Source organism: Neolamprologus brichardi, chromosome 22, assembly GCF_056152115.1.
Source record: "Neolamprologus brichardi isolate AB-2024 chromosome 22, ASM5615211v1, whole genome shotgun sequence".
In the NCBI taxonomy this organism is placed as follows: Eukaryota; Metazoa; Chordata; class Actinopteri; order Cichliformes; family Cichlidae; genus Neolamprologus; species Neolamprologus brichardi.
In genome coordinates, this window is record NC_142124.1 from 10,035,259 (window position 1) to 10,047,398 (window position 12,140).

A 12,140-nucleotide genomic window follows, 5' to 3' on the forward strand; every position below is an offset into this window, starting at 1 on the left:
ATTACATGTAGCCCCCGTTTAGTTGTGCTAAGGCAGTGCCCAAAAGATCCACTAGAGGGCCTCAGGGACACACCTGTGTGCCAGTCGCCATGTGACAAAAATAAGTTTGTGGGCATATTTGTCGACTTAATTATAGATTAATAAGTATCCCCTATGAAAACCTAACAATACTTTTTGTGAACATACTGTATATACTCACTATCCACTTTATTAGGTACACCTGGCTAATACCAGGTTGGACACCCTTTCACCTTCAGAATTGCCTTAATTCATATAGATTCAACAAGGTGCTGGAAATATTCGTCAGAGATTTTGGTCCATATTGACATAATAGTGTGACACAGTTGCTACAGATTTGTCAGCTGCACATGTGAAGCCCCCATCCACCACCACTGCGACCTCCAAAGGTCCAAAGGTGCTGTATTGAATTGGGGACTGTGTTTTATTTTATTTTTTTTAATGTATGTATATATTCATTTATTTATTTATTTTGAGTGCAGTTGTTATATTAAAGACACCACTTTGAGATGATTGTGAAATAGTGTGTTATGCATCAGAATATGTGTCTGCTGTGGTCATAAAGTGATGGAAATGGGTAACAACCTTAGGTAGGCTGTAACGCGAAGACAAGGACACAACATCACAACAGAAATTGAGACTCATTAGAACAGGCAATGTTTTTCCAGTCTTCTACTGTCCAGTTTTGGTAAGCCCATGCAAATTGCAACGTCATGGATATTTTACCTTTCTCACATCATTCTCTTTAAACCCCTGAGTGATGGCTGAGTGGGAAAATCCAAGCAGATCAGCAGATTCAGAATTACTCAGACCAGCCTGTAAAGCACCAATGTTCAAAGTCACTTAAATCACATTTTGTCCCCATTATTGTCTGCATGTCTGAATATGACTAATTACTTAGTTATGTTAGCAAAACAGTTTGACCTAAAAAGTGGCCAGTGATTATATGTTGTTAACGGTTATCTCCAAAAGTTGATTCTGTTCATCTGGACGTAGCGTTTTGTGGGAGAAACGTTTCGTCACTCATCCAAGTGACTTCTTCAGTCTCAGCTGACTGCAGGTTTCCCCAAATCTTATAAACAGTACATTTGCATAATGACTGATACCAGCCCTCATAATTAATTCAATTATTTGTATTTTTGATAAGTTGCCTATACGGTAATTAAGAGACTGATGATATTTCAATACTGAAACAATAATAACTCTAATAATTACCCTTTTATAGGTCAGTTAAGGAATTGTTGTATAATCCCTAAAAGAATAATCATTCAAACAAGCAACCAGAGCAGCAAAACTTATAAAAGAGTTGAAATAATATGGATAATACTTTATTTTAAGTAGTCTACCATTTGTCCCACTTTAATTACATTTAAATAAAAGAAAGAGGAAAAAAGGTTTGTTATGTGTTTTTGAATTATAATTTCACATTTCCAAAACTTTTGTTAGATAAAGCGATTACATTGGAAAACAAAACAATTTTATCGTAAATTGTAATTTATTTTTTATAACACAACACAATCAGACATTTTCACTTTCTAGGATTTTGGAGGGTGATTGATTTACTTGATCATATTCATTATCATCACCATCATTTAACCTCTGTAACACTTGCGCCTTACCCATGGTCTATGTAGCTTGTGCACTTTTTTGCGCAGCATGTTAGGGAAACTAGCAGGATGTATCTCAAGTACTGGTCCAGGTGGAACATCATGATCAGGTTGAGGAAGAACAGAATACTGTGTTGGGGACTTATTTCCTGGTCCTATTTCATAAGGGTGTAGGAAATCTGTTATAAATGTTGGTGACTTAGGTACAGTTGTGGGTTCTGCTGTTAGTATCGCAAGAGGTGGCAATTTAGATGTAGGCTCCCCAGACTTTGGTAATTTCGGTGGAAGTACTGATAAAGGTGGAGTGGATGGTTCAGTGACAACTTCAGAAGTAACCACTGATTCAGGTGGAGTGGATGGTTCAATGACTGGTTCTGAAGTAACCATTGATTCAGATGGACTGGTTTGCACAGTAACTGGTTTAGTTTCAACCGGTGTTTCAGATGTGGTTGTTGGTTCACTGACTGGTACAGAAGTAACAATTGATTCAGATGGAGTGGATGGTTCATTGATTGGTTCTGAAGTAATCATTGATTCAGATGGAGTTGGTGGTTCAGTGCCTGGTTCTGAAGTAACGATTGATTCAGGTGGAGTGGATGGTTCAGTGACAGCTTCAGAAGTAACCACTGATTCAGGTGGAGTGGATGGTTCAATGACTGGTTCTGAAGTAACCATTGATTCAGGTAGACTGGTTTGCTCAGTAACTGGTTCAGTTTCAACCGGTGTTTCAGATGTGGTTGTTGGTTCACTGACTGGTACAGAAGTAACAATTGATTCAGATGGAGTGGATGGTTCAGTGATTGGTTCTGAAGTAATCATTGATTCAGATGCGGTTGTTGGTTCAGTGCCTGGTTCTGAAGTAACAATTAATTCAGGTGGAATGGATGGTTCAGTGACAGCTTCAGAGGTAACCACTGATTCAGATGCAGTTCTTGGTTCAGTGACAGCTTCAGAAGTAACCATTGATTCAGATGGAGTGGATGGTTCAGTGACAGCTTCAGAGGTAACCATTGATTCAGGTGGAGTGGATGGTTCAGTCACTGGTTCAGTTTCAAGTGGTGTTTCAGATGCAATTGTTGGTTCAGTGACTGGATCTGAGGTAACCATTGATTCAGATGGAGTGGGTGGTTCAGTGCCTGGTTCTGAAGTAACCATTGATTCAGGTGGAGTGGATGGTTCAGTGACAGCTTCAGAAGTAACCATTGATTCAGATGGAGTGGGTGGTTCAGTGCCTGGTTCTGAAGTAATTTTTGATTCAGGTGGAGTGGATGATTCAGTGAAAGCTTCAGAAGTAACCACTGATTCAGATGGAGTGGGTGGTTCAGTGACCGCTTCAGTAGTAACCACTGATTCAGATGGAGTGGATGGTTCAGTGACTGGTTCAGAAATAACCACTGATTCAGATGGATTGGATGGTTCAGTGACAGCTTCAGAAGTAACCACGGATTCAGATGGAGTGGGTGGTTCAGTGACAGCTTCAGTAGTAACCATTGATTCAGATGGAGTGGATGGTTCAGTCACTGGTTCAGTTTCAAGTGGTGTTTCAGAAGCGGTTCTTGGTTCAGTGACAGCTTCAGAAGTAACCATTGATTCAGATGGAGTGGGTGGTTCAGTGCCTGGTTCTGAAGTAACAATTAATTCAGGTGGAGTGGATGGTTCAGTGACAGCTTCAGAGGTAACCACTGATTCAGATGGAGTGGATGGTTCAGTGACAGCTTCAGAAGTAACCATTAATTCAGATGGAGTGGGTGGTTCAGTGAATGGTTCTGAAGTAACGATTGATTCAGATGGAGTGGATGGTTCAGTTACTGGTTCAGAAGTAACCACTGATTCGGATGGAGTGGATGGTTCACTGACAGCTTCATAAGTAACCACTGATTCAGATGGAGTGGATGGTTCAGTGACTGGTTCAGTTTCAAGTGGAGTTTCAGATGCAGTTCTTGGTTCAGTGACTGCTTCAGAAGTAACCATTGATTCAGATGCAGTGGATGGTTCAGTGACAGCTTCAGAAGTAACCATTGATTCAGGTGGAGTGGATGGTTCAGTCACTGGTTCAGTTTCAAGTGGTGTTTCAGATGCAATTGTTGGTTCAGTGACTGGTTCTGAGGTAACCATTGATTCAGATGAAGTGGGTGGTTCAGTGCCTGGTTCTGAAGTAACCATTGATTCAGGTGGAGTGGATGGTTCAGTGACAGCTTCAGAAGTAACCATTGATTCAGATGGAGTGGGTGGTTCGGTGCCTGGTTCTGAAGTAATTTTTGATTCAGGTGCAGTGGATGATTCAGTGAAAGCTTCAGAAGTAACCACTGATTCAGATGAAGTGGGTGGTTCAGTGACCGCTTCAGTAGTAACCACTGATTCAGATGGAGTGGATGGCTCAGTTACTGGTTCAGAAATAACCACTGATTCAGATGGATTGGATGGTTCAGTGACTGGTTCAGTTTCAAGTGGAGTTTCAGATGCAGTTCTTGGTTCAGTGACTGCTTCAGAAGTAACCACGGATTCAGATGGAGTGGGTGGTTCAGTGACAGCTTCAGTAGTAACCATTGATTCAGATGGAGTGGATGGTTCAGTCACTGGTTCAGTTTCAAGTGGTGTTTCAGAAGCGGTTCTTGGTTCAGTGACAGCTTCAGAAGTAACCATTGATTCAGATGGAGTGGGTGGTTCAGTGCCTGGTTCTGAAGTAACAATTAATTCAGGTGGAGTGGATGGTTCAGTGACAGCTTCAGAGGTAACCACTGATTCAGATGGAGTGGATGGTTCAGTGACAGCTTCAGAAGTAACCATTGATTCAGATGGAGTGGGTGGTTCAGTGAATGGTTCTGAAGTAACGATTGATTCAGATGGAGTGGATGGTTCAGTCACTGGTTCAGAAGTAACCACTGATTCAGATGGAGTGGATGGTTCACTGACAGCTTCAGAAGTAACCACTGATTCAGATGGAGTGGATGGTTCAGTGACTGGTTCAGTTTCAAGTGGAGTTTCAGATGCAGTTCTTGGTTCAGTGACTGCTTCAGAAGTAACCATTGATTCAGATGCAGTGGATGGTTCAGTGACAGCTTCAGAAGTAACCATTGATTCAGGTGGAGTGGATGGTTCAGTCACTGGTTCAGTTTCAAGTGGTGTTTCAGATGCAATTGTTGGTTCAGTGACTGGTTCTGAGGTAGCCATTGATTCAGATGGAGTGGGTGGTTCAGTGCCTGGTTCTGAAGTAACAATTAATTCAGGTGGAGTGGATGGTTCAGTGACCGCTTCAGTAGTAACTACTGATTCAGATGGAGTGAATGGCTCAGTTACTGGTTCCGAAATAACCACTGATTCAGATGGATTGGATAGTTCAGTGACAGCTTCAGAAGTAACCACGGATTCAGATGGAGTGGGTGGTTCAGTGACAGCTTCAGAAGTAACCACTGATTCAGATGAAGTGGATGGTTCACTCACTGATTCAGAAGTAACCATTGTTTCAGATGAAGTGGATGGTTCAGTGACTGTTTCAGAAGTAACCATTGATTCAGATGGAGTTGGTGGTTCAGTGCCTGGTTCTGATGTAACCATTGATTCAGGTGGAGTGGATGGTTCAGTGACAGCTTCAGAAGTAACCATTGATTCGGGTGGATTGGATGGTTCAGTGACAGCTTCAGAAGTAACCACGGATTCAGATGGAGTGGATGTTTCAGTGACAGCTTCAGTAGTAAACATTGATTCAGATAAAGTGGATGGTTCAGTGCCAGGTTCTGAAGTAATTTTTGATTCAGGTGGAGTGGATGATTCAGTGAAATCTTCAGAAGTAACCACTGATTCAGATGGAGTGGGTGGTTCAGTGCCTGGTTCTGATGTAACCATTGATTCAGGTGGAGTGGATGGTTCAGTGACAGCTTCAGAATTAACAATTAATTCAGGTGGAATGGATGGTTCAGTGACAGCTTCAGAAGTAACCACTGATTCAGATGGAGTGGATGGTTCAGTGACAGCTTCAGAAGTAACCATTGATTCAGATGGAGTGGGTGGTTCAGTGAATGGTTCTGAAGTAACCATTGATTCAGATGGAGTGGATGGTTCAGTCACTGGTTCAGAAGTAACCACTGATTCAGATTGAGTGGATGGTTCAGTGACAGCTTCAGAAGTAACCACTGATTCAGATGGAGTGGATGGTTCAGTCACTGGTTCAGTTTCAAGTGGTGTTTCAGATGCAGTTCTTGGTTCAGTGACAGCTTCAGAAGTAACCATTGATTCAGATGGAGTGGATGGTTCAGTGACAGCTTCAGAGGTAACCATTGATTCAGGTGGAGTGGATGGTTCAGTCACTGGTTCAGTTTCAAGTGGTGTTTCAGATGCAATTGTTGGTTCAGTGACTGGTTCTGAGGTAACCATTGATTCAGATGGAGTGGGTGGTTCAGTGCCTGGTTCTGAAGTAACCATTGATTCAGGTGGAGTGGATGGTTCAGTGACAGCTTCAGAAGTAACCATTGATTCAGATGGAGTGGGTGGTTCAGTGCCTGGTTCTGAAGTAATTTTTGATTCAGGTGGAGTGGATGATTCAGTGAAAGCTTCAGAAGTAACCACTGATTCAGATGGAGTGGGTGGTTCAGTGACCGCTTCAGTAGTAACCACTGATTCAGATGGAGTGGATGGCTCAGTTACTGGTTCAGAAATAACCACTGATTCAGATGGATTGGATGGTTCAGTGACAGCTTCAGAAGTAACCACGGATTCAGATGAAGTGGGTGGTTCAGTGACAGCTTCAGTAGTAACCATTGATTCAGATGGAGTGGATGGTTCAGTCACTGGTTCAGTTTCAAGTGGTGTTTCAGAAGCGGTTCTTGGTTCAGTGACAGCTTCAGAAGTAACCATTGATTCAGATGGAGTGGGTGGTTCAGTGCCTGGTTCTGAAGTAACAATTAATTCAGGTGGAGTGGATGGTTCAGTGACAGCTTCAGAGGTAACCACTGATTCAGATGGAGTGGATGGTTCAGTGACAGCTTCAGAAGTAACCATTAATTCAGATGGAGTTGGTGGTTCAGTGAATGGTTCTGAAGTAACGATTGATTCAGATGGAGTGGATGGTTCAGTTACTGGTTCAGAAGTAACCACTGATTCGGATGGAGTGGATGGTTCACTGACAGCTTCAGAAGTAACCACTGATTCAGATGGAGTGGATGGTTCAGTGACTGGTTCAGTTTCAAGTGGAGTTTCAGATGCAGTTCTTGGTTCAGTGACTGCTTCAGAAGTAACCATTGATTCAGATGCAGTGGATGGTTCAGTGACAGCTTCAGAAGTAACCATTGATTCAGGTGGAGTGGATGGTTCAGTCACTGGTTCAGTTTCAAGTGGTGTTTCAGATGCAATTGTTTGTTCAGTGACTGGTTCTGAGGTAACCATTGATTCAGATGAAGTGGGTGGTTCAGTGCCTGGTTCTGAAGTAACCATTGATTCAGGTGGAGTGGATGGTTCAGTGACAGCTTCAGAAGTAACCATTGATTCAGATGGAGTGGGTGGTTCGGTTTCTGGTTCTGAAGTAATTTTTGATTCAGGTGCAGTGGATGATTCAGTGAAAGCTTCAGAAGTAACCACTGATTCAGATGAAGTGGGTGGTTCAGTGACCGCTTCAGTAGTAACCACTGATTCAGATGGAGTGGATGGCTCAGTTACTGGTTCAGAAATAACCACTGATTCAGATGGATTGGATGGTTCAGTGACTGGTTCAGTTTCAAGTGGAGTTTCAGATGCAGTTCTTGGTTCAGTGACTGCTTCAGAAGTAACCACGGATTCAGATGGAGTGGGTGGTTCAGTGACAGCTTCAGTAGTAACCATTGATTCAGATGGAGTGGATGGTTCAGTCACTGGTTCAGTTTCAAGTGGTGTTTCAGAAGTGGTTCTTGGTTCAGTGACAGCTTCAGAAGTAACCATTGATTCAGATGGAGTGGGTGGTTCAGTGCCTGGTTCTGAAGTAACAATTAATTCAGGTGGAGTGGATGGTTCAGTGACAGCTTCAGAGGTAACCACTGATTCAGATGGAGTGGATGGTTCAGTGACAGCTTCAGAAGTAACCATTGATTCAGATGGAGTGGGTGGTTCAGTGAATGGTTCTGAAGTAACGATTGATTCAGATGGAGTGGATGGTTCAGTCACTGGTTCAGAAGTAACCACTGATTCAGATGGAGTGGATGGTTCACTGACAGCTTCAGAAGTAACCACTGATTCAGATGGAGTGGATGGTTCAGTGACTGGTTCAGTTTCAAGTGGAGTTTCAGATGCAGTTCTTGGTTCAGTGACTGCTTCAGAAGTAACCATTGATTCAGATGGAGTGGGTGGTTCAGTGCCTGGTTCTGAAGTAACCATTGATTCAGGTGGAGTGGATGGTTCAGTGACAGCTTCAGAAGTAACCATTGATTCAGATGGAGTGGGTGGTTCAGTGCCTGGTTCTAAAGTAATTTTTGATTCAGGTGGAGTGGATGATTCAGTGAAAGCTTCAGAAGTAACCACTGATTCAGATGGAGTGGGTGGTTCAGTGACCGCTTCAGTAGTAACCACTGATTCAGATGGAGTGGATGGCTCAGTTACTGGTTCAGAAATAACCACTGATTCAGATGGATTGGATGGTTCAGTGACAGCTTCAGAAGTAACCACGGATTCAGATGAAGTGGGTGGTTCAGTGACAGCTTCAGTAGTAACCATTGATTCAGATGGAGTGGATGGTTCAGTCACTGGTTCAGTTTCAAGTGGTGTTTCAGAAGCGGTTCTTGGTTCAGTGACAGCTTCAGAAGTAACCATTGATTCAGATGGAGTGGGTGGTTCAGTGCCTGGTTCTGAAGTAACAATTAATTCAGGTGGAGTGGATGGTTCAGTGACAGCTTCAGAGGTAACCACTGATTCAGATGGAGTGGATGGTTCAGTGACAGCTTCAGAAGTAACCATTAATTCAGATGGAGTGGGTGGTTCAGTGAATGGTTCTGAAGTAACGATTGATTCAGATGGAGTGGATGGTTCAGTTACTGGTTCAGAAGTAACCACTGATTCGGATGGAGTGGATGGTTCACTGACAGCTTCAGAAGTAACCACTGATTCAGATGGAGTGGATGGTTCAGTGACTGGTTCAGTTTCAAGTGGAGTTTCAGATGCAGTTCTTGGTTCAGTGACTGCTTCAGAAGTAACCATTGATTCAGATGCAGTGGATGGTTCAGTGACAGCTTCAGAAGTAACCATTGATTCAGGTGGAGTGGATGGTTCAGTCACTGGTTCAGTTTCAAGTGGTGTTTCAGATGCAATTGTTTGTTCAGTGACTGGTTCTGAGGTAACCATTGATTCAGATGAAGTGGGTGGTTCAGTGCCTGGTTCTGAAGTAACCATTGATTCAGGTGGAGTGGATGGTTCAGTGACAGCTTCAGAAGTAACCATTGATTCAGATGGAGTGGGTGGTTCGGTTTCTGGTTCTGAAGTAATTTTTGATTCAGGTGCAGTGGATGATTCAGTGAAAGCTTCAGAAGTAACCACTGATTCAGATGAAGTGGGTGGTTCAGTGACCGCTTCAGTAGTAACCACTGATTCAGATGGAGTGGATGGCTCAGTTACTGGTTCAGAAATAACCACTGATTCAGATGGATTGGATGGTTCAGTGACTGGTTCAGTTTCAAGTGGAGTTTCAGATGCAGTTCTTGGTTCAGTGACTGCTTCAGAAGTAACCACGGATTCAGATGGAGTGGGTGGTTCAGTGACAGCTTCAGTAGTAACCATTGATTCAGATGGAGTGGATGGTTCAGTCACTGGTTCAGTTTCAAGTGGTGTTTCAGAAGTGGTTCTTGGTTCAGTGACAGCTTCAGAAGTAACCATTGATTCAGATGGAGTGGGTGGTTCAGTGCCTGGTTCTGAAGTAACAATTAATTCAGGTGGAGTGGATGGTTCAGTGACAGCTTCAGAGGTAACCACTGATTCAGATGGAGTGGATGGTTCAGTGACAGCTTCAGAAGTAACCATTGATTCAGATGGAGTGGGTGGTTCAGTGAATGGTTCTGAAGTAACGATTGATTCAGATGGAGTGGATGGTTCAGTCACTGGTTCAGAAGTAACCACTGATTCAGATGGAGTGGATGGTTCACTGACAGCTTCAGAAGTAACCACTGATTCAGATGGAGTGGATGGTTCAGTGACTGGTTCAGTTTCAAGTGGAGTTTCAGATGCAGTTCTTGGTTCAGTGACTGCTTCAGAAGTAACCATTGATTCAGATGCAGTGGATGGTTCAGTGACAGCTTCAGAAGTAACCATTGATTCAGGTGGAGTGGATGGTTCAGTCACTGGTTCAGTTTCAAGTGGTGTTTCAGATGCAATTGTTGGTTCAGTGACTGATTCTGAGGTAGCCATTGATTCAGATGGAGTGGGTGGTTCAGTGCCTGGTTCTGAAGTAACAATTAATTCAGGTGGAGTGGATGGTTCAGTGACCGCTTCAGTAGTAACTACTGATTCAGATGGAGTGAATGGCTCAGTTACTGGTTCCGAAATAACCACTGATTCAGATGGATTGGATGGTTCAGTGACAGCTTCAGAAGTAACCACGGATTCAGATGGAGTGGGTGGTTCAGTGACAGCTTCAGTAGTAATCATTGATTCAGATGGAGTGGATGGATCAGTGACTGGTTCAGTTTCAAGTGGTGTTTCAGATGCAATTGTTGGTTCAGTGATTGGTTCTGAGGTAACCATTGATTCAGATGGAGTGGGTGGTTCAGTGCCTGGTTTTGAAGTAACCATTGATTCAGGTGGGGTGGATGGTTCAGTGAAAGCTTCAGAAGTAACCATTGATTCTGATGAAGTGGATGGTTCAGTTACAGCTTCAGAAGTAACCATTGATTCAGATGGAGTGGGTGGTTCAGTGACAGCTTCAGAAGTAACCACTGATTCAGATGAAGTGGATGGTTCACTCACTGATTCAGAAGTAACCATTGTTTCAGATGAAGTGGATGGTTCAGTGACTGTTTCAGAAGTAACCATTGATTCAGATGGAGTTGGTGGTTCAGTGCCTGGTTCTGATGTAACCATTGATTCAGGTGGAGTGGATGGTTCAGTGACCGCTTCAGAAGTAACCACTGATTCAGATGGAGTGGATGGCTCAGTTACTGGTTCAGAAATAACCACTGATTCAGATGGATTGGATGGTTCACTGACTGCTTCAGAAGTAACCACGGATTCAGATGGAGTGGGTGGTTCAGTGACAGCTTCAGAAGTAACCATTGATTCAGATGGAGTGGATGGTTCAGTCACTGGTTCAGTTTCAAGTGGTGTTTCAGATGCAATTGTTGGTTCAGTGACTGGTTCTGAGGTAACCATTGATTCAGATGGAGTGGATGGTTCAGTGACAGCTTCAGAAGTAACCACTGATTCAGATGGAGTGGATGGCTCAGTTACTGGTTCAGTTTCAACTAGTGTTTCAGATGCGGTTGTTGGTTCAGTGACTGCTTCTGAAGTAACCATTGATTCAGGTGGAGTGGATGGTTCAGTGAAAGCTTCAGAAGTAACCACTGATACAGGTGGAGTGGATGGTTCAGTGACAGCTTCAGAAGTAACCACTGATTCAGACAGAGTGGATGGTTCACTCACTCTTTCAGAAGTAACCATTGATTCAGATGGAGTTGGTGGTTCAGTGCCTGGTTCTGATGTAACCATTGATTCAGGTGGAGTGGATGGTTCAGTGACAGCTTCAGAAGTAACCATTGATTCGGGTGGATTGGATGGTTCAGTGACAGCTTCAGAAGTAACCACGGATTCAGATGGAGTGGATGTTTCAGTGACAGCTTCAGTAGTAAACATTGATTCAGATGAAGTGGATGGTTCAGTGCCAGGTTCTGAAGTAATTTTTGATTCAGGTGGAGTGGATGATTCAGTGAAATCTTCAGAAGTAACCACTGATTCAGATGGAGTGGGTGGTTCAGTGAGCGCTTCAGTAGTAACCACTGATTCAGATGGAGTGGATGGCTCAGTTACTGGTTCAGAAATAACCACTGATTCAGATGGATTGGATGGTTCAGTGACATCTTCAGAAGTAACCACTGATTCAGATAGAGTGGGTGGTTCAGTGACAGCTTCAGTAGTAACCATTGATTCAGATGGAGTGGATGGTTCAGTCACTGGTTCAGTTTCAAGTGGTGTTTCAGATGCAACTGTTGGTTCAGTGACTGGTTCTGAGGTAACCATTGATTCAGATGGAGTGGGTGGTTCAGTGCCTGGTTCTGAAGTAACCATTGATTCAGGTGGAGTGGATGGTTCAGTGAATGGTTCTGAAGTAACCATTGATTCAGGTCGAGTTGATGGTTCAGTGACAGCTTCAGAAGTAACCACTGATTCAGATGGAGTGGATGGTTCAGTGACAGCTTCAGAAGTAGCCACTGATTCAGATGGAGTGGATGGTTCAGTCACTGGTTCAGTTTCAAGTGGAGTTTCAGATGCAGTTCTTGGTTCAGTGACAGCTTCAGAAGTAACCATTGATTCAGATGGAGTGGGTGGTTCAGTGAATGGTTCTGAAGTAACCAT

The 12,140-nt window shown here is 43.3% G+C and overlaps 2 protein-coding genes across 2 annotated transcripts; both read right to left on the minus strand.

The window, feature by feature from the left end:
• Positions 1 to 604: 604 nt before the first annotated feature.
• LOC148096698 (uncharacterized) lies at positions 605 to 8,540 on the minus strand. Its single transcript, XM_087835493.1, has 5 exons — positions 7,619 to 8,540; positions 7,034 to 7,474; positions 5,067 to 6,841; positions 745 to 834; positions 605 to 613 (listed from the first exon to the last, which is right to left on the minus strand). Exons 1-5 carry the CDS (start codon positions 8,538 to 8,540, stop codon positions 605 to 607), a joined length of 3,237 nt encoding a protein of 1,078 aa, XP_087691619.1.
• A 74-nt stretch (positions 8,541 to 8,614) lies between these two features.
• Positions 8,615 to 12,140, minus strand: LOC148096699 (uncharacterized). The gene is made up of 4 exons (XM_087835494.1): positions 11,717 to 12,140; positions 9,421 to 11,332; positions 8,778 to 9,324; positions 8,615 to 8,635 (listed from the first exon to the last, which is right to left on the minus strand). The coding sequence occupies exons 1-4, from the start codon at positions 12,138 to 12,140 to the stop codon at positions 8,615 to 8,617; spliced, it is 2,904 nt and encodes a 967-aa protein (XP_087691620.1).

Coding starts and splice junctions, on each gene's coding strand:
- LOC148096698 (XM_087835493.1), bottom strand. CDS start 8,540: ATGGTTACTTCTGAAGCTGTCACTGAACCATCCACTCCATCTGAATCA. Junction 7,475..7,618: donor ATCTGAATCAGTGGTTACCT/CTGAAGCTGTCA, acceptor CACCACTTGAAA/CTGAACCAGTGACTGAACCA. Junction 6,842..7,033: donor AATGGTTACTTCAGAACCAG/GCACTGAACCAC, acceptor CTTCTGAAGCAG/TCACTGAACCAAGAACTGCA.
- LOC148096699 (XM_087835494.1), bottom strand. CDS start 12,140: ATGGTTACTTCAGAACCATTCACTGAACCACCCACTCCATCTGAATCA. Junction 11,333..11,716: donor GACTGAACCATCCACTCCAT/CTGAATCAATGG, acceptor CATCCAATCCAC/CCGAATCAATGGTTACTTCT. Junction 8,636..8,777: donor CCACTGCATCTGAATCAATG/GTTACTTCTGAA, acceptor CATCCGAATCAG/TGGTTACTTCTGAACCAGTA.